This window comes from Vipera berus, assembly GCF_964194415.1.
Source record: "Vipera berus genome assembly, chromosome: 2".
Taxonomy (NCBI): Eukaryota; Metazoa; Chordata; class Lepidosauria; order Squamata; family Viperidae; genus Vipera; species Vipera berus.
This window is the reverse complement of record NC_138203.1, coordinates 206,769,985-206,795,198: the sequence shown is the minus strand read 5'-3', so window position 1 is coordinate 206,795,198 and position 25,214 is coordinate 206,769,985. Positions and strand designations below refer to the sequence as shown.

Genomic DNA, 25,214 nt, shown 5'->3' with positions numbered 1-25,214 from the left:
GGGTGAAGGTGCGCGGCACAGTACTGTACAATTTAGCCAACTCCGCAAGAGATAGAAGTTGTTTGTTTGGAAAATGACCAATCGCAGGCTTCCACAGATGCTCCTCCCTTCTTAAAAGAGTTCAGAGAATTAAGTCCTGAATGCAAACTTCCTCGGGTTTTGCAGCCAACAGAAAAAAGCCCCTACTATTGAGCCCGTCACGGCAAACGTCTTTCTTCTGCAGCAAATACATAAAGACGGAAGAGGCGAACAGACGCAACCGCGAGCGCCCGGAAGCCTTTCGCGGCAACATCAAGCAGCATCGAAGCACCGACGGGGCCAGACAAAGGAGTTGACCAATAGAGAGCGAGGTCGGCCCTCAGGGACTGTCCCGATTGGTGTAAAGCGCCACCGCTCAAGCAGGCTGAAGTGCAGGTTGGAGTCAGAGTTGGGGACTTTGCCCGAGTCCCTCGGCCAAGGCGCGACGTGGCGGGTTAGTGAAAACGTTGGTGCTGAGAAGGGGTGGTAGCCCAGTCGTTGTCTCGGCCCGTAGTGAACAAAGCCGGGGTGGGAAAGCCCCCGGGTACCCCTTCAGCCAGGCGTTACGCTCCACGGGCCGGTTGGGAGGTGCATTTGCTTTTCTTTAGGGAACCTTAAGTGTTAAGGCTATTGTCTGAATTGTTCCGTCCCCGTGTTCTTGGCACTATTCTCGGCATCGCGCTGTTTTGGAGAGAAAATACTAAAGAAACTGTGCAGGCGGCTGTTGAGATGTGAACTTGGTCTCCGAGATGCCATGTCTGTTTGGTTTTTTTTTGTTTTTTCTGGCAAGGCAGCTTGCTACGCCGGACTGTCTTTTCAGAGTGTAATTTCTGTTTAGACTAGACTGAGCAAGGGTAGGCAACCTCGGCTCTTTTATGACTCGTGGACTTCAACTCCCAGAATTCCTGAGCCAGCTTGGCTGGCTCAGGAATTCTGGGAGTTGAAGTCCACGAGTCATAAAAGAGCCGAGGTTGCCTACCCCTGGACTAGAGCGAGCAAATCTGGTCTGCAAAACTCCAAATGGCCACCAGCGGGCAGTAAAGAGGAAAAAAACCCTGCCAATTGGCGGTTTTGAGATCCCATGTATTGTGGTTAAGATTGAATTCACTGGGAGGGCATCAGATTCTAAGTAGGTACCTGCTACCTGTAAAAAAAAATCAAAAGGTATTGCATTTCTTTTTGCTACTTTTTTATATGAAGAAATGCTTTTATTGATCACATTTGCCTAAAGGTGGAACTTTTATACAAAGGGGAGGATATGCAGTCCTGCTTAATGGTTATTTATGTGTTTGGGGGAAGTATTTAAACTAATCATGCATTATTTTCAGTATGTTCCACTTGTAAAACTCTGCGTAGAACTGAAACTTAGGCCCTATTTTATATTTTTGCAGAAATGGCTGGCAAGAGCCAGGAGCAGACCATTCAAGAGGAATTAACCTGTTCCATATGCTGTGACCTCTTCAGGAACCCTGTCATGCTGCAATGCATGCACCATTTTTGTAAAGAGTGTATCCAAAAATATTGGAATAGATGCCCCAGAATTGCCACTTGCCCTCAGTGTCGGCAAAAAATTCCTTCCCGATCCTTTCATCCCAATTTCATTGTATCTAATATAGCAGAGACAGTTCGAAGATCTGCCTCTGAGGAGCACAAAAGGAAAACCAAAGTAAGTAACCATGTGATGAAATCAATTTTCCTCGGCCATTTGGCAAGTAGCATATTTAACATGTGGCACATTGCAATAGAGATTCAGTATGGGCCTCTGGCTATAAACTGAAAGATTATAAATTCTGGTCCTACCTTAGGTACAAAGCCTGCAGTCACTGTGCTGTCTCTCAGCTCTGAAAAGCAGGCAAGAGCAAGCCACATCTGAAAAACCTTGCCAAGAAAACTGCAGGGCAGGCAGGCAACAGTGACTCAAAGCCACCCGAAAAAGCCTGCAATAAGCCAATATGCCTCTTCCAGGCATGATCAGTGAACTTGATTAGTTCCATCTATGATTTATCTGTCTGTATCACAGTGAACTGTGGCTTCTTCCTCTTTCACAAATTCATCATGGATTGTTCTTGGTTTGTATGGCTTCTGATTTTGGTTGGCCTGGAGAAGACGAGCCAGAACTATTCACATGAAAAGATAGATACATCCATTACAGATAGAATCATCAAAGGATGTTACTGAGCTATACGCAAACAGATGTTCTGAAACATTGTCCATGGACATATCACACATTTCTGAAGTGTAGTTTTTCGTGGTATGCCTACTATCTTCTAGCAAATACTTAACCATGAAGTTGCAGAAGAAAAGTCAGATAACTTTTGGATCAAGATATTTATATTTTTGTTTTAAATTCCATCCTTCCTAGCCCATTTTCAGTCTACTTTGGCAACAGGTGGTATTTTTATGATTTCTAAATATTTTTATTATTTTTCATAAATAAGGCAACAAACATACCTAATATTCCTTTCTTCTCCTATTTTCCCCACAATAACCACCCTGGCAGAGTTGGGTTGAAGTTCTAATCTTTTGCTTAATTTCCTTCACCTCACCTCATAATGCTGTTCTTTGCAGCGCAATACTGAAGAACAAGAATTTGTTTAGCATCCTGATCTGCCATTGGGACAAACAAAGGTTAGAAGGAAAATTCCTGAGGAAAAGATTGGGACTAAGGTTCTTATGTTTCTGGGATCTGATTTCCCAACCGTTTGACCAATATTGATTTGTAAAGATGCTTCTTTATAGTCAGGACATGACTGCCAGTGAAAAGGTAGCTCATCATTCTTTACTAATTGGTTTTTCTTTTTGCATGAGAAAAAAGATGGAAGAAGAAGAAGTCACAAGTGAAAGAAAACAGTATTAGAAACCTTTGTTAAATTCCACACACGAGACCGCAGCCAACATTTTGTCTGAAAGCCCTTTAGGCATGGTCCTTTAGCTCAGGGGTCCCCAACCCTTGGTCCGTGCACCAGTACCAGGCTGCGGCATGCCCGCCAGTAACCGGGCTGCATAAACAAGCAAATCCCCATCCACAGGATGCAGGTAGCACACGAAACCATGCCCCCTCCTGTCTGCGGAAAAACCTCTCTCCACGTAACCAGTCCCTGGTGCCCAAAAGGTTGAGAACCTCTGCTTTAGCTCATAGGTGGGGTGGGTGGAGGAAGCAAGAGAGAGAGGTCTCCCAGCAAATGAATAAAAAAGATGGTGATAATAATTATTGATTAGGGAACAGTGGAAAAGCAACTAAAGTGGGGCTCATAGCCACAGTGCTACTCTGCAACTTAAATGTTTGCATCCATTGTCATTACCAAGTGGGAGCTTCCATGTTTAAATCTCGCCCTTTTCATACTTGTTTCCTGGCACTGGATACAAAGAGGTAGGGTTGCAAGGTTTGTATCACAATGTCACTGTACATGGTTTATCATTCCTTTCCACCTCTGGATGCCTTTGGAGAGGTTAGTGGCTGGAAATAAAATGTATAAAGAGGGGGGAAAACAACAGCATGCCACTATTTTCATATCATCGTTTCTCTAAGGAAAATGAAGGGAGAGTCAGGAATTCTAACAAGCAACTTCATGGGATAGGTGAGGCTGGGGAAAACCCTTCCTTTCTGATAAAGCTGCAAATCTCTATTGTACTGACTCCAAAATTAATATTGGAAGTTATTCATACGTATTGAGGCAAATGCTTTATTTATTCATTCACTTTCAGATGGAGTTCCAAAAGGTCCTTCAGGCCTACCAGATGAAATGCGACCAACTGTTGAAGATGAAGCGAAAGAATGAGGAAAATATCAAGAACTTGGTGGTAATATACTGGTTTAGGGTCAGAAGCAAATGGCTAAGATGATGTCAGAGGTGGGACATTTGGGGTTTGGGAGGGATGGAGCATTTTGGCCACCTGCCAGGAAGCACTGAAATTGAACAATCAGACAATCTTAATTGCAGAAAGTATATATAAGGAAGAGGAAAAACTACCCACGGCCTGAGCATTGTAAGACTTATCCAATCGACAGGACCAGAGCTGGGTTCCTTGCATTGTACGGCTTTTTCCTCCTAATACTATTCTTAAATTACAAAAGAAGATAAACCAGTCAGTAAAGAACAGTTGCTTCTGGGTTGTCACAAGGCAAACTAATCATCTGCCCAGATAATTATTGAACTGCTGAGGCCTCTCAGCAGAATAGAAGATTAATACCTCTAATTATGGATTTTGCGCAAAGCAAGAGGGGAACTACTGGGGAGAGTAGCAGATGGAAAAAGAGCTTAACCCCATTAAGCCAGTCTTTTTCCTGCTTTGTGCCATAAGGCATAGAAGTCATATTTCACAGAGTGATTTCTGTGAAGAAAACCAGCAAAATCTCTCCCAAGTAACAAAAATAAGTCGGAGGAGAAGGCTCTTCCATGTCAAAGTTTTAAACTGTAGCATAAAAAATAACACAGACATTTGATTGTGATGGCATCTTAAAAGAAAAAATAATATTGTACTACTGAAATACATTTGCCAAAGAAAAGCCTTTAAAACAAACGCTGAGATAATAGTGTTATAAATAATAATGGGATAAAAGCAGAGCAAACTTTCTCAAATCTCCCTAAAATTATTTATCTGTGTGTGTCTGTGCACATGTGCATGTATGCATGCATGCATGTGCAGATGAAAGAAAAAATTGGCAGAGCCCTGGTGGCGCAGTGGTTAGAATGCAGTATTACAGCTGATTCTGCTCACTGCCAGGTGTTCAATCCTGATTGGTTCAAGATTGACTCAGCCTTCCATCTTTCCAAGGTCATTAAAAGGGGGACCTAGATTGTTGGGGAAAATATGCGGATTCTCTAAACCAGGGCTTTTTCACCAGTGGTACGTGTACCACCTGTGGTACATTGGCATCTGGCAGGTGGTACGCGACCATCCTTGAAAAGTGGTAGCAGTGGAGGGGAATGAACTGAACCGGTGGCAGCACCACACAAGCCTGAGTGAGAGATGGCTGGAGCTGCAGGGCTGTCAGGGCTCAGCGAGAGTGCCAGGATCAGCGCTTCTCCGGGGCTGTCAGGGCTCAGTGGAAGCGCCAGGATCAGTGTCAGGCTCCAGCTGTTGCTCGGCGCTGATGCTGGTGCTTCTGCTGAGCCCAGAAGAAGCGCCGATCAGCTGGAATGTTGCAGCATCTCCAGGGTCTTGTGATTTACATTCAGATGCTTGGCAACTGATTCATATTTATGATGATCACAGTGTCCCGGGGTCATGTGAAGTGACCAAAACCTGCTGCAACCACCCAGCAAACGGGGGGGGGGGATAAAAACCAAACACCCCCACCCCACCCCCGCTGCCAATCCTCAACAGAACTGCTCACAACTATGAAAACCTCGGACAGGAGGAAGAGCACTGCCGGGCAGGCAAGCAGGCAGGTGTCTTGCTGAGCTGTGGCTTGGGGGGCACTTTTTTTAGTGCCATTGTAACTTCGAACAGTCACTAAGCGAACTGTTGAAAGTCGAGGACCATCACTTTTTCCCTTTTTGGGGGGGCTCATCAGGTTTTTGAAACCTTGCTAGGGAAGAGGCTGCTGCTTAATGTCAGGGGTTGTGTAAGGACCCATCTCAGCTAACCACCTGAGACAGTAGAAATCTTGAAACAGGCATTGTTTCAAAAGGAAACTATCATTAGAGGTTAGTGACAGTAGGGAAGTCAAGGCGAGATCTAGGGGAAATCCTGCTTAAACAGTATAGTTAAACCAGGCAATATTCCTCCTCCCACCAAAGTCGTAATGTCCATTTGAAATCCAGCCAATCCACAGGTGGCACGATGTGCCACCCGCACATCGTGCCACCTGTGGATTGGCTGGATTTCAAATGGACATTACGACTTTGGTGGGAGGAGGAATATTAACTATACTGGCACAGTTGGCGCGCATCTCAAGGTCTTCTCCAGTTTTGTTTCTCTTATCAGGGAGACATATTCTTTTCTCAACTGGATAAAGGCGGGAGAAGAAAAGCAGAAAGCGAAAGTTATCCCAAGTGAAAGCAAATATCCCCCCTTCCCCCAGCAGAATGGCAGTCCCCAAAACAAAAGCACAAGAGTATATAGGCAAGGAAAACAATTAAGATTTGGGGACCTGACAGGTTGTTATGGGTCTGTTTTGTTCCCTATGCTTTTATCTGACCCACACGAAGCTGAGAAAACATCGTGCTTGATGATACCCAGTTCTTCCCCTCTTAGTCAGTATTCATGTCCTTTATTGGTGTCTAGATGCAGTGATACATCAGAGATAAATTAACAGAATTAAGCTCACAACAATATGGATTAAACCTAATGCGCAGTAGGAGTAGATATAACACCTTTTAAAGAATCAAGTTTATAGCTTGGTATGCTTTAGCGTTCATCCCAGTTATGAGGCTATTGTGATCAGGATGTCATTGTCTACTAGTATGCCCTTTACCAGAGGAGACATATTTGTCCACTTTCTTCATCTTGTGATTATTTCTCTTTTAAACTACTAAAATATAGAATATTTAGAATTTGCAGTTGATTCTTTCTGACATGTGGTTTGCTGATCACATTACTCTACCCTTTTAACGGCATTACCATTCATTGTGTTTTAAGTCCAGTTAAAAATGCTGGTTCTTGTCATTGAACAGCCCTAAACTTGAGCTTGATGGAAAAGAACTGCCTTGGTTTGCATGAACCTTTGATTTGTATGAACTTTCACAAATTGTTTATGTCCTACTCCCAAGAAAACTAAGTTGGTATGGGAGGGGGTATATTCTTGTTTAATTAGGTAAAATATTAAATATTGGTTGGCTTGCTTTGTGTTTATTATGATCTTGCATTTCTTCTGTACCAAGATATGTAGGGTATCCATTTTATCCGTAACAGGACCCTCTGAATGATGATTTGCCAGGAATTGCAAATTCTGAGAGTGAATGAGACTTGAACTTGAATCTTCTAAATGACTGTGCCACATTGGCCACCTTGATAATACAGCAATCACTAATAATCTAAAAATTAAAATGAAATAGAAACACTCAACTTTCTGCTTTTCTCATGTACTTCATTCAGATATATTATATATTAGAATATTAAATTGTACATCATCTGAAAATGCCCTTTCTGGACTGAAATTTGACTCCAACATTTTATTAAGGTTTTTTTTTAATAACCAAGGAATCTAAACACACATACTTCTGGGTGTGGGAGAGATATTTGCTAAACCATCTTAGTTTTCCTTTTGATGTCTTGTCAGAAATAATATTAAATATTGTGCAGCAGTTTCTGAATAGCTAAGTAATCATTAAATAGGCTTTTTTAAAAATTAAAGACTATAATTTACCCTTGAAGTCATCAAGGTGAAGGAACATGATAAGTAATAATAGTCTTCCAGTTTATCAGAGAAACTACATCTAATTCACCTTCAACAAAATTTAGGGTAAAGTTTGGAAGCAGGCAGATATCAGAAGCATTAGATTTAAGTTCATGGAAGCTTCTGTAATCATTCTGTTAGCTGTTCATTCATTATATATATAATATATAATGACAGTGTTTGAAAGGCTTTGGTAGTCTAATTGTTGCTAGTTTGAAATGACAGTAAGTAGCAAGTAATGTTCACTTCAAAAGGAGTAATTAGAATTCAAAATTAACTCTAATCATTTTGAGCCCATTGAGGCTCATTATAGAAGGCCTCACAATCAGTGTACACCAGAGGAGTGTTAGAAAGAAAGAAAGAAATCAAATAATACAAGACAGATGAACATTGGGGCTTGTTTTGATGCCCCTGAATTTAAGCATTGTGTAATCTCTTTTTATAATTTTGTGTACAATGAAATTAAATGGCAGGAGAGAGAGGAGGTCAGTAGTAATGTAACTAGACAAGACTTTTTTATCACTGTATTGGATCCTCAAAACACGTGGACTGCCGTGTTTACAGAAAATTGGAGAGGGGCAAATAAAATGCTCACAAGCTTACAAAAGATGGTAAAAAGCCTTTAATAAATCTGATTATTTTTTTGGAAAAAAAACCCAAATAAATGCAAGCATTTAGCAGAAAAGGCCCACCTCCTCCAGGTGTTTTGAAAAATGCATACATTCAGCTTCTGCCTCTTGTTCACTGTTAACATAGTATTACTGATTAATTGCTGGATAGGTGGTTATTATACGTTTCTGTCATACCCTGTTGTGATAGGACTGTTTTTAATGTAAGAATACAGCAATATTTTTCAATAAAAGATAGGAGAAAATGAACAAGAAGAGTCAAATTATTATAACTATACCATGTGGGAAAGGAACTGTTCACATAAAGACCAATCAAGGAACAAAGTAATCTTGCAGTTACACCGAACAAGTAGCAATTAGAGAAATAAGTCACAAAAAAGAAGCTTCAAATTAAAGTTGCAGTAGCTCTGAAAAGACTCAATAGTGTTCTGCCAGACCATGCTAAAAGAATAGCACCATAATTGCCTTTAAATGAGAAAATTCTTCAAGTCTGCTTGAAAGAAGGCCAAGGAATAGCTTGGGGAAATTGTGGTGCGATGAATTAACTGCAACATCTGGATTCTCTGTAAAAGTGAGAGGACAATTCCAGATTAAACAGTGGCATAGATAGAACTGCTGCCCTGTGGCTGTGCAGATCACTAGAAAGATAGCTGAAAGCTTTAAAAGCATGCTTTGCTCTCCTCTTGAACAAAGTGATGATACGCTGCCCACAAAACTTTTATGGATGTAGTATGCAATGTAATATCTTTGGGAACGTAGATAGCTGTCGAATATATCAAACATACACCTCGTTTCTATTTCTTGTGATCTCTGTCCAGAAAACATCTGGAAAACTGAACTCGGAGATCCAAGCAGCATTTCAACATCTGCATCAGATCCTCCAAGAGGAGGAAGGAAGGATGCTGGCGGAACTGGCTAGAGAAGAAGGACAGTGTATGCTGAGACTGAAAAACGCTTCTGTACAACTCAGAGAAGAGATTGCTGAGTTGAAGAAGAGCATGGAGCAGGCAGAGCGCCAACTCGACAACTTGGGGAACTCGTCAGTGCTGCAGGTGAAACTTCCTACACTTCACTTGAGACACGAGGGCTGAACTTAGGAGTCCAGATCAAATTTACCCTTCCTCGGTCTTGTTCATGCTACAAAAACACACCGAGGTGCAGGGAAAGTGGTAGACCAGGAGGGCGTGGGGCAAGTCAGAGGAGTGGGCTATCTCCTGAGTGAGAGAAACGTGGGCTCCCAAAAGTCCCCATGTACCAATTTACAACCTGAAAGTGTTTGTCTTTTTTGACTTGTGTGTCTTACTGTCTTTGTCCGTCACTAGACTTGACATTTCGCAGCATGCTGCCAGAGCAGGTGAATTTCTGTTTGGCTGTCTAATGGCATCTGTAGTGCTACCTCTACCTGTCTTCTCCTTTTCTCCAGGGTGATCAATGAGGATTCCTTTCTCTCTCCTTCCCTCCCTCCCTGTCCCATTTCTTGCAGTCTTGACAAACATGGCAAGGTAAACTTCACCTGACATTCCCTTCCTCCTCCTCCTCCCCAGCAGGGGAGAGCTTTTGCTCTTTTCATTTCCATTTCCTGTAACACGATTGATCACCCATGGTTTTAATGCCATCTTTTTACATCGCAGTAAGTTGCTATGGCTACTGTGGCAGGATTGTTAAAACGAATGGCTGACTCTCCCTCTAATACAAATCGTGTGGGAAATTGTCTGCCTTGAGAAATTACTGCAAACTCTGCCATACCAAGACCTTGAGTCTTGTACTGCCCAAAGAGGCCACGTTGGCTCCGGATTCTATCCAGCAAAGCTGTTCAAGGAAAGAATCACGATTGATACTGGAGGTGAAAAGCCGGAGGATCGCCCCCAAAGTCTCCTGACAATAATCTGATGATGAGGGAAAAGGCGGAGGTTCGGAGGTTCAAGCCCAGGCATTGTATTGAAAAGACCACAAGTTTAATCCTTGCCGTCCCAGACAACTGAGAAAAGCTCCTCTCTGAAAACCTGGAGAATATCTATCCGCTACCAGTACACAAGAAAATAATCTAGCGCTAAACTTACATACTGCGGTAAAGCATGGTTTATTTTAATTGTGGATTATTGACCCAGCTGCAACGATTGATCTATTAGCCATGGATTCATAAAACATTCCTGTGTCACATTCAACCAGATTATAAATCTGTGCAGTGTAAGAATTAGAGCACAGTCAGGCACAGTTGAGGTAATCCTATTGTTAAGAAGCTTTTTCAGCATGCAACCAGATATTTCATTATTATTTTACATCCTGCCTGTGGAATGATGCTGCTTGCCTTTTGAGGGTCTCAAAGACTGCAGTCACATCTCCTCCTCCCCCTCCATATTTTTGCTCTTCTTGCGGTGAAGCAATTTCTTCAGCCTGATCATGGGATTAGTCTTCGCTCCTTTCATCTGAACCTTTGCGTGAATATTCCAACTTTTTCTCAATCCTTTTTAAAGTGAGGTAACAGAACCAGATATAATACTTAGGCGGGAGCTGGCCAATGTGATTTATTTTTTTATTTTAATCCCATTTATATCCCGCCCTTCTCCGAAGACTCAGGGCGGCTTACAATTTTATTTATTTATTTTTATTTTTATTTTTTAATCCCATTTATATCCCGCCCTTCTCCGAAGACTCAGGGCGGCTTACAATTTAAGCACAAACCAATGTGCTTAGCAATAGCCTTCATTCTATGTATATGCCTGCTTATTAGGGCTTTCCCGCCCCCCCAAGCGGCATTATTACAAAGTCAGCTTATTGCCCCCAACAGTCTGGGTCCTCATTTTACCTACCTGGGAAGGATGGAAGGCTGAGTCAACCTTAATTTAAAGGTTTGCAGTTCATTTAGCGACCATTCAAAGTTAACTATGGTACTGCAAAAAGTGACTTATGGCCGTTTTTCAGATTTACAGCCTTTGCAGCAATCCCCATGATCATGTGATCGAAATTCAGATGTTTGGCAACTGACTCATACTTATGGCTGTTGCTGTGGCCCAAGGTCATGTGATCACCTTTTGCAACCTTTTGACAAGCAAAGTCAATGGGGAAGCCAGCTTCAGTTAACAACCAGGTTACTAACTTATCAACGGCAGTGATTTACTTACAGTTGTGGTAAGAAAGGTCGTAAAATGGGGCAAAACTCACTTAACAAATGTCTCACTTAACAACCTAAATTTTGGGCTCAACTGTGGTTGTAGGTTGAGGACTGCATGTACTAGTAATGCAGCAAAATTTTCCTCTTTTTGCAACTACCGCATATCAAGTGTTATTCCAATATCATTTCTTCCAATACTATTGTCCGTTTCTCTGTCCCCTACGCTGTGTTTGTGGATTTGATTTCTCTTTCCTGTTCCATTACTTTCAGCCCATTTCTCTTGGTCTGCCAAGATTATTTTCAGTTTAATATTATAATAATAATAATAATTTTCAGTTTTATTTGTCTCTTCTAGCTGTTCTATCCAGTTTTTGCCACCTGCAAATATTATAAAAATATTCCTATCATCTGTTCATCCATTAATATAAAACTGAAGACGACAGGACCTAGAAATATATCAGTTTGATGAGGAATCATTTATATTTGGAGTGTAGGACAACTCGACAACACACACACCACCACCCCGAGCCAACTTGCTGCAGGACAATTCAACATGGGATAACACTTTATACTTTTAGAATAAGAATAGAATAGAAGCTGGAAGGGACCTTGGAAGTCTTCTAGTCCAGCCCCCTGATCAAGCAAGAGAACCTATACCATTTCAGACAAGTAACTGTCTAGTCTCTTCTTAAAAACCTCTGGTGATAGAGCGCCCGCAATTTCTGGAGGCAAGCTGTTCCACTGGTTAATTGTCCTCACTGTTAGGAAGTTTCTCCTTAATTCTCTCTTTGGTCAGTTTCCAACCATTGTTTCTTGTCCTGCTCTCTGGTGCTTTGGAGAATAGTTTGATGGCCTCTTCTTTGTGGCAGCCCCTCAAATACTGGAATACTGAATTGTAGCCGGGCTTGTCTTGCTTTAGGTTTTAACCTTAAGTTAGAAGTCCTTGAGGCTGGGGTGAGCTGCAGTTCTACCTGTCCCTTTCGTGAGTTTTCCCACGTTTCCCAAGCTTCTGGCTTCCTGTTGCTTCCCTGTGCCGATCAGCTGTTTGGCGGGACGGCCACAGAGCAGACGGCCACGTAGCCATCTTTGTATTTTAAATTGGTTCCAGTTTAATTTAAAGTTATAATGTACAGATAGGGATGAAGCTCTTCTGCTTTGCTGGTGACATACTATAGGTTTCCTTCACGACCGAGAGCCAGAAAGACACCAAAAATTATGTTTCTTGAATAATGAAAGACTGAAAGCTTAACTAACTCATCTCCTCATTCATTTTGTGAAATGTTTATTTGTCAACTCCAGAATATATTCCTTTAGCGTTTAGCTTCCCTTTGGAGTTGTGTTTAATGTTCACTTAATCGTAGTTGTCTTTCTCTCCAACTTCAGGATTGAATACTGTAGGATCTACTGAAACTAGTCCACACAAAATTAAGTGAGATATTTCTTAAATTTTCTCTGCTTCTTTTTTTGCAGGTGGAAACTGTGCCTGTCAGGTATGTGTCCAGGAAAGAAACATAAAAAGCTCCTTTGCAATTTCTTCTTCTCTCACCTGCTCTGATAAGGGGATGATTTCAGCAGGGTGGAAACTGGGGTATCGTCACCTTAGTATTCAAAGCACTGAAAGTTTGGAGGAAGCCAGTGAATAGCCCAAGGATGTGCATGCTAGGCACAGTTGCACAGATGTGCTAGGAGGAGCTTTTGTGAAATGGTTGAGCTATTTGAGTGAGCTCCACTTGCAATTCTTCAGAACCGATTAGCAATCTAAATGGACTGAAGACTAGCCTGCCAGATTGGCAGGATATCAGATCCAATATGAGCTCAGTTAATCTGTTTTTGCTTTTGCTTTGCCAGTCCTGGAGAGCTTTCCAGCTTCACCCATTTGGGCAGGAAACATACACAGACACACAAATCTCTCACTTATCAAGGTCCTGTTGGATCCCAGTGTGCACCTTGCGGTTCTGCTTTATTGTGATGCTGCCAAGTTGCTATAATGTATAAATTGGTGTGACATCCGTTTCCTTCGCGTTAACTGGTGACAGGGAAAGAGTGCTTGTGCAGTTCTCATTGTCACTGAGCTAGGGAGACATTTTTACGTGTAAGGAAATGGCTGGAGTTTTCTGTGGAACCAAGAGTTTAAAATCAATTTGTTAATAGCATTTGGCTTATTTTTTATTAGGTCCATTACTGTGCATGTTTCTGTTTGTCTGCAAACTAGTTTCTTGCATGATGCTTAGGACTTTCTCCTGGCCATCCAGGCTGTGGGCCGATAAACCACTTTGACTGAGAAAAGGAAGCAGAAGGCCCAGGTCAGAAACTTCCCTTCTGATTTAAGCTGAACAGACATTGTGGGAATTTGGCACTTTCCAAGGAAGCTTCGTTCTTCAAATATCTGCAATCGCAGGTGTCGATGAATTGTATGGTTTCCTAGTAGTACTGGGATCAGAAGCAAGAACCCAGGCCTCTTTCCTTAGCCACTGCTTTCAGAGGGCAATAAGGAGTTGCATGGTTTCCTGATCTTGGGGAAGAAGCAGTAGGGTTGGTGGATTTAATTAAAAACACCATTTCGTCCTGATCCCCCTCATTCCATCTGTTATGTGGACTCAGCAAACCGATACGGCTGAGCCACTTTATAATAGTTTTACTGCCATCTCTTTATAAAAATGGGAACACAGTGATTTGCTACGTAAAAGTGTGGAGCACGTTGTGCTCAGTAAAAGTACTGCTTAGTGTCCTGGTGAATTGACTGGAAAGCTTTGAGACTGGAGACAATGTACTTGATAATGGAGGAATGCCGTGATGTCTCTATACTCTTGTCTTGCTTAGCTAAGTTTCTTTCTATTCCAGACCAGCAGTGCAACTAGAAACATTGGCCTTGGGTCTAAAACAGTACAAGGAGCTATGTGACGGACCCTTGCAGTACATAATTTGGCAAAAGATGCTGAAATCCATCAGCCCAGGTGTGTTTCCCTGTTTCAGGAAAGCTTGGGATAAAAAGATAAAACAGAGCTCCCAGATAGCAAAAGCCTCAGGGTAGGGGCGGGGGTGTGGCGGTGGTTGTAAGGGAGACCTTATGTCCGCGGGAGGCCACCATTGTCCAGATATCCGGGTGTGAGTCACTCCTCCTGAGATGTGGCCCTAGGGCTCAGTTGGGCTTGCTGCTTGTGTACCTTTCGCCTAGTCGCGTAGCAGCAGCCCTGCCTGAACTTCTTGATATCCTCTCGGGGTTGGTGATTGAGTTCCCCAAAATTATGGTTTTGGGGGACTTCAATCTGCCGTCCCTGGGGGGATCATCAGAGTTGGCTCGGGAGTTCATGGCTTCCATGACGGCCATGGACCTGATGCAAGTAATTCAGGGCCCGACTCATGGGGGTGTGTCACACGCTCGATTTTGTTTTTCTATCTGGATGGTGGTTAGATCTGGGTGGGGGTTCTCCAATTATTATGCCCATGTCATGGACCGATCATCATCTCCTGCGGCTGGCCTTCCGTTTCGCCACTTCCTGTCGCGGGGTTACGGAACTAATAAGATGGTTCCGCCCCAGGCGCCTAATGGTCCCTAAGCGGTTTCAGGTGGCGCTTGGGTCCCCGCCTGCTGCCTTCGCTCACAGCACGGCCGATGCCTTGGTGGAAGCCTGGGAAAGGGCAGCCACGGAGGCACTCGACCGCGTTGTACCCATGCGGCCCCTGACCCGGCGCAGATCCCAGTGGGCTCCATGGTTTTCCACGGAGCACCGGGAGATGAAGCGTCGGAGACGGGGCCTAGAGAGCTGTTGGAGATCCAGCCGGTCTGAATCCGACCGATTGCGACTGAAGTCCTCTATGAGGTCTTATCTCGCGGCGATGAGGGCGGCAAGGTCTAACTACTTTGCTACCCTCATAGCTTCCACAGATAATCGCCCAGCCACCCTGTTCAGGGTGACCCGCTCCCTCCTCAATCAGGAGGTGAGGGAGGAGCCCTTGCAGGGTCGTGCCGAGGAGTTTAGCCAACATCTGGCGGACGAAATCGCTCGGATTCGGACCGGTCTGGACTCCAACTGGGCAGAGTCTGACGGAGGTGACACGAGCGGTCTTGGTGATGTTATCTGGGAAGAGTTCGATCCTGTGACTCCAGAAGGTGTGGACAGGATCATGGGGAAGCTGAGCTCCACCATGTGTTTATTGGACCCGTGCCCCTCCTGGCTGGTTTATGTGGCTCGGGAGGGGACACGAGGCTGGCTCCAGGCAGTGATAACTGCTTCTTTGAGTGAGGGTAGCTTTCCTGCCGCCTTGAAGGAGGCGGTGGTGAGGCCCCTCCTCAAGAAGCCTGCCCTGGACCCAGCTATTTTGAACAACTATCGTCCGGTCTCCAACCTTCGGTTTCTTGCGAAGGTTGTTGAGAGCGTGGTAGCGCATCAGCTCCCTCTGTTCCTGGAGGAAGCTGATTATCTGGACCCGTACCAATCGGGCTTTAGGCCCGGGTACAGCACGGAGACGGCATTGGTCGCGCTGGTGAATGATCTCTGGCGGGCTTGGGACAGGGGTTGTTCCTCTGTCCTAGTCCTATTAGACCTCTCAGCGGCTTTCGATACCAGCGACCATGGTATCTTACTGCGGCGTCTCGGGGTTGGGAGTGGGGGGCACTGTTCTCCAGTGATTCTCCTCCTACCTCCTGGGACGTTCGTAGTCAGTGCTGGCAGGAGGGCAGAGGTCGGCCTCGAGGCCTCTCGTTTGTGGAGTTCCTCAGGGGTCGGTCCTCTCGCCTCTCCTGTTCAACATCTATATGAAGCCACTGGGTGAGATCATTCGTGGTTTTGGGGTTGGGTATCATCAGTATGCTGATGATACCCAGCTCTTCATCTCCACCCCAGTGATGCCCTCGATGTGATGTCCTGTTGCCTGGAGGCGGTTCGGGTCTGGATGGGGAGGAACAGGCTTCGGCTCAATCCCGACAAGACTGAGTGGTTGTGCATGCCGGCATCTCGGGAAATTCAGGCTATTCCATCTTTAACCATGGGGGGTGAGTTATTACCCCCCGTAGATAGGGCTCGCAACTTGGGTGTCCTCCTGGATTCACAGCTCAGTCTGGAAGATCATATAGGAGCTGTGACCAGGGGGGCTTTTGCCCAGGTTCGCCTGGTGCGCCAGTTGCAACCCTATCTGGACTGGGATGCCCTGCGTACAGTCACTCATGTGCTCGTGACCTCTCGTATAGACTACTGCAATGCTCTGTACATGGGGCTGCCCTTGAGGACCACTCGGAGGCTTCAACTGGTGCAGAATGCGGCCGCGCGAGTTGTGATGGGGGTCTCCCGATACTCCCATGTAACACCTCTACTCCGCGAGCTGCATTGGCTTCCAGTTGCCCTCCGGGTGAGATTCAAGGTGCTGGTGATTACCTATAAAGCCCTAAATGGCATGGGTCTGGATTACTTACGGGAGCACCTGCTGCCGGCGTCAACTTCCCTTCGTCCTGTGCGCTCCCACAGAGAGGGCCTCCTCAGGGTGCCGCCGGTCAGAGAGTGCCGGCTGGCGGCCCCCAGGGGGAGAGCATTCTTTGTGGGCGCGCCAGCCCTTTGGAATCAATTACCGGTTGAACTCCGGATGGCTCCTGACCTTCACTCTTTCCGCCGTGATCTGAAAACTTACCTATTTGAACAAGCCGGCCTGGTCTAATGGGTTTGGGGTATTTTAATTAGTAATTTTTAATTATTTATTGTAATGGGCTAGTTCTATTTAATCTTATTTTTAACTTTTGTATATTGTATTTTTATTGTATTTTTATTGCCCTGTACACCGCCCTGAGTCCTTCGGGAGAAGGGCGGTATAGAAAATAAATAAATAAATAAATAAATAAATAAATAAATAAATAAATAAATAAATAAATAAATCTATGCATTGTTCCCATAGCTCCTACTGCTCTGACCCTGGATCCAGAATCGGCCCACCCCAACCTCATCATCTCCAAAGATCTGGCTTCAGTGACAGAGAAGGAGTCACCTCAGGCAGTTCCCAGAAGTCCCAGACGTTTCCTGCAGAGCGTGAATGTGTTGGCCATGGAGTCCTTTGAAAGCGGGCAGCATTACTGGGAAGTCTGGGTGGGCAACAAGACCAAGTGGGAATTGGGAGTGGCTTCAGACAATGTGGACCGGGCAGCAAGAGTCCGGCTGTGCCCAGATAATGGCTATTGGACAATAAGACTGTGGAACGACTCCGAGTATTGGGCTGCAGCAACTCCCTGGGTACGTTTGAGGCCCCAGCACTTGCTGAGGAAAGTGGGGGTGTTGTTGGACTGCAAGGCCAAAAAGCTGACTTTTTATAACGCTGAGGAGATGTCACTCCTCTTTACTTTCCACCAGTTGTGGGCTGGCAAATTCTATCCTTTCTTCAGTACTGGCTTCAGTCATGGTGAGAAGAATGCAGAGCCCATGAGGATCTGCCACCCTCTCAGGCTCTGAAATCTTCTCATTTCACAAGATTTGATGGCACTTTCCTTTTTTTTTCTGCCTTTGCAGCATTATAATGCTGTTTCTCTGTCCTCATAACTGCCACTGAAAAAGGGTTTGTTGAGATTTCAAACCATTTATGTTTGTGATATAGATCCAGCCAACTGTAGTGAAAAATGAAGGGATGTTGACCATTTTTATTTAAAGTGGTCCCTGATTGTCTTTTCTAAGGTGGGCTTTTTTGTTTTAATCTAACAAGGTGGTTGCTATTCACTTAAGGTTCAACCTTGCAAAAAGCAAAAGATCTTGACTGTGTATCAGAAAAAATGATAGGTGTAAGTTTCTATTTCCTATTACCACTTTTTCCAAGTGTAAATATGTTTCTTACACGCGCACGCACACACACACACACACACACACAAGCCTGAAGAAGAAAAAAATCCTTGTTAGTAAGAGTCAGTTGTCCAAAAGTGCTATTAATTTTCATTTATATTCTGAGTTAAGAACAACAACAACAAAAATCGGTCTCAGAAGGAAGCTTAAGTTTAAAGACAGAACATGAAGAAGAAATGGTTTCTAAGCTTTTTTAAAATAACCCACAAATTAGACAATGGGCATAACACCAGCAGGCATGAGAATATCACATCTTGTCCTGGATTCTGAGGAGGTTCAGTCAGTCAAAGAGATTGAAAGCAGCCTTTTCCATGATGTGGGGCTAAGATGCTGAAGAATTAGATTATGCTGTTATCTTTAAAGGAACCAGCCAGATTCACAGGTCCCAGACTGAAGGACAGCTTATAGTGCAGAGGAAGATTTTCCCAATTTTGCTGTACAGTTTTCAAATAAAAAAAGGCATTTTTATTTTATTTCAAAATACAATGTTAAAAAGGTTCTTTGAAAATCACTTTAAAGGAGCATTTTGTACATGTGTGTTTTATGGACATGAAAACAAGATCAATGTATGGGGGACTGTGAACCGGAAGCAGTACGTCAGCTTGTAGTTCTTCAACATGCGATTCAGAATAGCAGCACAAACTGATTTTGGTAATAACAGCCAATTGCAGGAGAGGGTTGCTGCATTAGGAAATGGGAGATGCAGCTCTGCACAGTTGAAAGGAGAAATTTTGAGGCTATGTGATGAAATTTCACAGATAGATTAGTGTTTGCAAGGGATGTATAAAAAGCTATTCCTAGCATCTGCACAATTAGTACAGAGTAGTACTTTTGTACAATTACATATTTTCCTTACAATAAAGTCAAATGAACCATTTTGCTATACAATATTAAAATAAACATAAATGTATATTTCTGCTAATTGTTCAGGAATTTTTCACTTCACACTCTATTTCTACCACTTTGTGCAATAGGGTACATAGTTTTAACAAATCAGCTTTCTGTCTAGATTGACATTAAAGAATATTCATGAGTAGAATTCCTTTTGATTTTTTTTCTCCCAGTTTTTGTGTAGTTTCTGGAGTTGCCAGCAGAGGGTAGTGTCTGCCAATAGAACATTTTAACAGGCCCTGAACTATTATTTATATCCCAGTATCAATATTTTTTATAAATAACTCAAGGCAGCAAACATACATAATCTTCCTCCTATTTGATTCATACCTGTCATTCTTGGTTGCAAAATGGATTTACTTTTTTTTTTAAAGTTCCAAGTTCAAACAATTGCAAATAGGAACAATTTTTAAAGAGAAGAATGTCTCGCTTCCAGGGACCCCTTTGGTGGCTCAGAAATCCAAAATTGGCTAAAACAAAAAAAAACACCAATGCTTTTTGCTTTAGAGGATCCAATGTTTTCCCAGTCCTCGGTGGATATATTTTCCAGACATGCCCCTAATCCTTGCACTAGGCAAGGTAATATTTCAAAAAAAAGGTCTAACCATCTTAAAAGGGGAAACTCAGGAAACTTGCTGCTTTCCTCTCCTTGTGTTGCCAAAATGAACTTGGCCAGGCTTTTGAGAGGATGAATTTGCTTACCTACTAACATCCTTGTGGTCTAGTAGGTTTTGTTGCTTTGGAGGGGGAGGGGGGCTTTATGCCTCTGTAGTGCCACATAAAAGGAGCATCTGCCCCGAAGCTAATCATTTGGGTGTTTTCAGTGACATTGATTAAATAAACAGAGCAAGTTGATTAATAGCTTCACTTAGTCAAACCTTCAAGCTCAAATAGCTCGTAACAGTTACCCCGTATCAAATGACATTCAGTTGGCCTTCTAAGGAGGAAGCTGCATTAACTCTGCTTCACGTATTTAGGGCCCTGCTTTTAGAAGGCCACAAATCCTATAAATAGGTGATTTCCTTTACTTCAAGCTGCCTCCTTTGGACAGTTAATCCCTCTAACCTACAGTAAATCAGTAAAGTTAAAAATGACTAAATCCATTTGCAAATCTGGATGAAAACTTGATAGAAGTGTTGAATGTGAGCATTAAATCGTGTTTCTGAAACTTGAATAAGGCTTAACAGAATAACAGAGTTGGAAGGGACCTTGGTTATCTTCAATAATTCAATGCCTTGCTCAAGCAGGAGACCCATATCATTTCAGACAAATGGCTGTCCAGTCTCTTCTTAAAAGCCTCCAGTGATGGAGCACCCACAACTTCTGATGCAAGCCATTCCGCTGGTTTATTGTTCTCACTGTCAGGAAATTTCTCCTTAGTCTTAGGTTGCTTTTCTTGCCTAAGTTATAAAACCTTACTTTTCTCTACATTGAATTTCATTTTGTTAGATAGGGCCCAGCGTTCAAATCTGTTGAGAGCCATCTGGATCTTGAGCCTACCTTCTGGGATGTTGGCTGTTCCCACCAGCTTAATGTCATGTGCAAATGTGATGACTTCCCCTTCTATTCCCTCATCTAAATTGTTTATGAAGATACTGAATAATACTGGGCCTCAGACAGTATTGTGGTACCCCATGCTTCCCTCCCTCCATGTAGATGTAGTTCCATTAAGGATTATATGCTGAGTGTGGTTTATCAGCCGGTTATGAATCCATCTGGTGATGATCCCACATTTTTCTAGCTTACCAAGAAGTAGGTTGTGGTGTACTTTGTCAAATGACTTACTGAAATCCAAGTATACTAGTTACACAGCATTTTGCTGGTCTGCTAATTTAGACACTTCGTCAAAGATTTGTTTGGTATGATCTGTTTTTGACAAACCCATGTTGGCTTCTGGATATAACTCTGTTTGCTTCTAGGTATTCGCAGATGTGGTGCTTGATCTTTTCCAGGAACTTCCCAGGTATTGATGTCAGGCTGATTGGTCTGTAGTTTCCTGGATCTGTGGGGTTCCCCCCCTTTTTTTAAGATGGGAACCATATCAGCTGTTTTCCAGGTCTCTGGTAGTTCCCTAGTGCTCCAGGATCTTTAAAAGATTCATAGTGCTTTATAGCCCTCTCTAAACAGTTTACAGAGTCAGCATATTGCCCCCAACAATCTAGGTCCTCATTTTACCAATCTTGGAAGGATGGAAGGCTGAGTCAACCTTGAGCTGGTGAGGATCGAAGTGGCAGCGGGCAGAGTTAGCCTGCAATACTACATACTAACTACTGTGCCACCATGTCTCTATATGTTGAAAGAAACTTTTATTATTATTTTTGACATTTGTTGCAAGCCTTAGTTCACTGAATTACAATGTCAAGTTTCTTAGTTCAAATTGCTATTTCTGTCTCCAAAGTTGAATGGATAATACCTCTTATTGCAAGCCACTTGCAGATTTTCCAAAACCTTTAGAGCTGAGGTTCAAAAGTGGATTAAGCAGACTTCCTCTTGGGTTAATTTCAGGGATTGGCCTCTGTTGTATAGCTGTCAGCAAACCAAGAGCAGTTTTATTGTATGGAGGAAGGACAACTTCAGCCAAAAAAACTGCAGACAAAAATGGGTACCAGACGTGTCTCCATAACAGATGTAAGCTGGGTTTGCATAACCAAGGCACTTCTCCAAAACCATTGGCTTCATCTCCTGAACCTTCAGAAGCTTTTTGTACCTCACCTTTGAGAGCTCAATGTTTCCTATCAATTAACAACATTGCCCTTCAACCAACAGAGCAGCATCATTATCTAATCTTACAGAAGCCAAAGGCAGCCAATGTTACTTTGGTTTGCATTCGCACTGAATGACAGATATATTTTTTTCTTCCTCAGAAGCTCAAGCTCTCAGAGACAGACCTTTGTGAAATAGCACCCTTCCAGGCTCTCTGTACATTTGCTCAGCCCAGAAGAATGCTGGATGCGAATCTCTTGCAAAATCATGCATCGAATTTACCATTTGTCCAAATTAAAATGCAGTACTGTGTTTGAATTAAAAGATCAGGCAAGTGTGCGGATGTAATAATTGTCAATTGTGAGACTCAAGGCTTGCATTGTGTGAAAGAATTAACCTAACCTGCTGCTATCCTTGGATAAACATTCAGTGTGCTTGTGGCAGAGGGCCAACGATGCACAACCCACCTCCCACCCCCAAAAGCAACCTTTGGAGAAAGTCCAGCCTCTGTAAAGGACAAATATAAAATTGTCCACTTAGGCCTGAGAGAGGCAGAACCCCTTTACATAGAGTAGGGGATAGCTTGCTCACCCACACCCCCTCCTGCTCTTTTTTCACCATGATCACCAGCCAGGATCGCTGTGAAAAAAACAGAAAATAGGGTGTTCCCAGAGATGACATGCTTTTGCAGAGCTGATCTAGGCACTCCTGTGCTGACAGCCAGAAGACAGCAATGTTCCTCTGTTAATACTGTATTTCCTTGTTTATTTGCATGACCCCTCTGACTGATCTAATGCAGAAGTATCCCAGAACTGTTTAGGGAAGACATTTTGTTTAACCACAAAGTTGACTGGATTTTCCTGTTCAAACAATACACCAGCCCCATCACATGTATGCATGCATAGACCCCCCCCCCTCTCTCTCTCTCTCTCTCTCTCTCTGTGTGTGTGTGTGTGTGTGTGTGTGTGTAAAATTTAGAATCATTTTAAGGCATTAGGAAAGGAAGTAAGATTAGCTTGTGTCACTAACACACACAGGTTTAAACTTTCTGTCTGTTGTGTAGTGTATAGCAGAAAAACAGACCAAGATGAAACATTTCAATATAATTGTTTTTTTAAAAAAAGAAAGAAAGAAAGGAGATATCATACATAGCACAAACTCTACCACTGAGCCACTACAAAGAGCTACTGGAGTTCAAGAGGTTCTTAAAGGTTCATCTTTACTACAATCTTCTCTCAGTGCTGTGAAATACAGTAGCTGTTTTGACCATTCAAATGCCCCCACAAATGCTTAAATGTGCTTTTCCAGTACTAAGCATTATGATTAAAACTTCCATCTCAAAATGATAAAATTACTTTCTTCCTTTGATGGGAAGGTGAAATCAGAAGTGACCCAGGTCCATCTACAGGTCTGCTATATAAACAGCAATTATGTGCAATGACATTTAATGGCAGGCAGCTGGAGTGATTCTGGCACAGATCCAGAGCAAATCCTGCTGCGCATGAAGGAGGCATCATCCTAACAATCAGGGAGCAGACAACATGATGGATTTGCTCCTGGGTTGCAGCTGTGAAGATCCAGACAAATGAACTTCCCGGATGTTGCCAATATCCCGATACCATCTCAGTTCCAATGTGTGCAGTTTAAAGCTGTCACTCGGAGCCATGGTGACCTTGATGATACCTGGGCATTGCTGAACTCATGTAGGATGGGAAATATCTGGCTTGATAATGGTAATTGTAAAACAGAGTCTTGGAACAGTTGTGGATTGCAAAGTCTGAGGTGACTGCAAAGAAACCAAATGCAGTTACCGGCTGCATCAACAGAAATATAATTTAAATGTAAATTACCGGTATACATATACATACATACATACATACATACATGCATATATATATATATATATATATATAAGGTAAAGGTAAAGGTTCCCCCGCACACGAGTGCTAGTCGTTTCCGACTCTAGGGGCCGGTGCTCATCTCCGTTTCAAAGCCGAAGAGCCAGCGTTTGTCCGAGGACATCTCCGTGGTCATGTGGCCGGCATGACTAGACGCCAAAGGCGCACGGAACGCTGTTACCTTCCCACCGTAGTGGTCCCTATTTTTCTACTTGCATTTTTAGGTGCTTTCGAACTGCTAGGTTGGCAGAAGCTGGGACGAGTAACAGGCGCTCACTCTGTTACGCGGCACTCGGGATTTGACCCGCCAAACTGCCGACCTTCTGATCGACAAGCTCAGCGTCCTAACCCACTGAGCCACCGCGTCCCTTTCATATATATATATATATATATATATATATATATATATATATATATATATATATATATATATATATAAAATTTCTCTCTGTATAAATGGGGCATGGTATCCTCCCCTCAATATGATTGCAGGGTAACCACATCAAACTGTAGATCATATTGTGACCAGCTGTAACCTGAGGACATATACCGGTCCAGTATCTGATTTTTTTTTTAACATAAGTGATGCTGCGCTTCAGCGTTTAGGTGGCAATGAAGAGAATAAGTGGATAAGAAACTAAGTCTTAAGAAGAAAGACTGAATTAACTGGCATGTTTAGTCTTAAGAAGTGACAATTAAAAGTGACTGCAACACTCTTCAGACACCTGAAAAGATCTCGCACACAAGGCTAGGACTTGTTCTTTCTTGTTCCAGAGTACAGGATGCAGAATATCAGATTTTCAATTACTGGAAGACAAAGTCCAATTGAAAGTTACCAAAAAAAACCTTGACAAGTAAGAGCATTTACCTCTTAAAGGCTAGAATAAGAATGATATGCCCCATTCTCAAGAGGCCATCCTTGGACCTTGAGCACGTTGGAGAACTTCTATCCAGTCTTCAACCTTCCCTCTGGAAAGAGTGGTTAGCTCTCAACTACAAAGGATCCTGGATGAAGTGGATTATCTGGAACCTGTTCAGGTTAGGTTAAAAAACAGAGATGACACTGGTTTCACTTGTGGCTGATCTGGAAAGCTTGGGATGGAACTGGTAAAGCTGTCTTGGTACTCTTGGATCTGTTGGTGGTTTCTGATACTATCAATCATGGTATTCTGGACTGGGTTCAGGGATTGGAAGTGGAAGCCACTGTTTTGTGTGCCTGTCTTCTTTTCTCTGTGGCTAGTTCTAGTTGGTGGGGAGAGGTCTAGCCCAAGTCCCTTGCAATGTGGGATGACTCAGGGCTTGGATCTCTCATCACTTCTCTTTAAGGTCTACATGAAACCTAAGCTCATATAACAGCATGCAGTAATTCATTTCCACACTTGGTTGGGCAAGCGATACTATTTTGGTGCTGACCCACTGCTTGAAGACTGTGAGGGTCTGGATGGGAAGGACCAACTCCAAATCTAAGTCAACCCTATCAAGATGAATTTCCTTTGGGTTTTTGCCCCCCTTCCTGTCTCCACTGAGGTGTTATGTTTGACTGTTATTGGGGTAGCATCAGGTAGCTGATGCATAATTGGGGGGTCTTTCTGGACTTGCAGCTTCTGCTCGAGGAGGGGGCCTTTATACGTTAGGTCTTGTGTGCCAATTGCACCCATCCCTGGACTGGGAGATCTTGCTCACGATAATTCATGTCTTGATTACTTCTGTGCTAGACTATCGCAATGCATTCTACATAAGACTGTCCTTGAAGATACAGGGCCATCAAAACTAAACCCTGTTCAAGTTGTCACCTGGAAAATAAAATAG

General features: G+C 43.2%; 1 protein-coding gene across 6 annotated transcripts; it reads left to right on the top strand.

Annotated features, from left to right (window-relative positions):
- Nucleotides 1-239: 239 nt before the first annotated feature.
- On the top strand, nucleotides 240-25,214 carry LOC308663803 (nuclear factor 7, brain-like). 6 transcript variants are annotated; one of them, XM_081320514.1, is made up of 9 exons: nucleotides 240-472; nucleotides 1,410-1,684; nucleotides 3,724-3,819; nucleotides 8,808-9,041; nucleotides 12,572-12,591; nucleotides 13,943-14,055; nucleotides 16,985-17,316; nucleotides 20,724-20,767; nucleotides 21,669-21,850. In XM_081320514.1, the coding sequence occupies exons 2-9, from the start codon at nucleotides 1,412-1,414 to the stop codon at nucleotides 21,703-21,705; spliced, it is 1,149 nt and encodes a 382-aa protein (XP_081176640.1). In that variant the 5' UTR covers nucleotides 240-472; nucleotides 1,410-1,411; the 3' UTR covers nucleotides 21,706-21,850. The 6 variants fall into 6 exon arrangements, with proteins under 6 accessions (XP_081176640.1, XP_081176641.1, XP_081176639.1 ...); XM_081320515.1 differs by lacking the exons at nucleotides 20,724-20,767; nucleotides 21,669-21,850 and adding an exon at nucleotides 25,121-25,214; XM_081320513.1 differs by lacking the exon at nucleotides 20,724-20,767 and having other exon boundaries at nucleotides 21,672-21,850.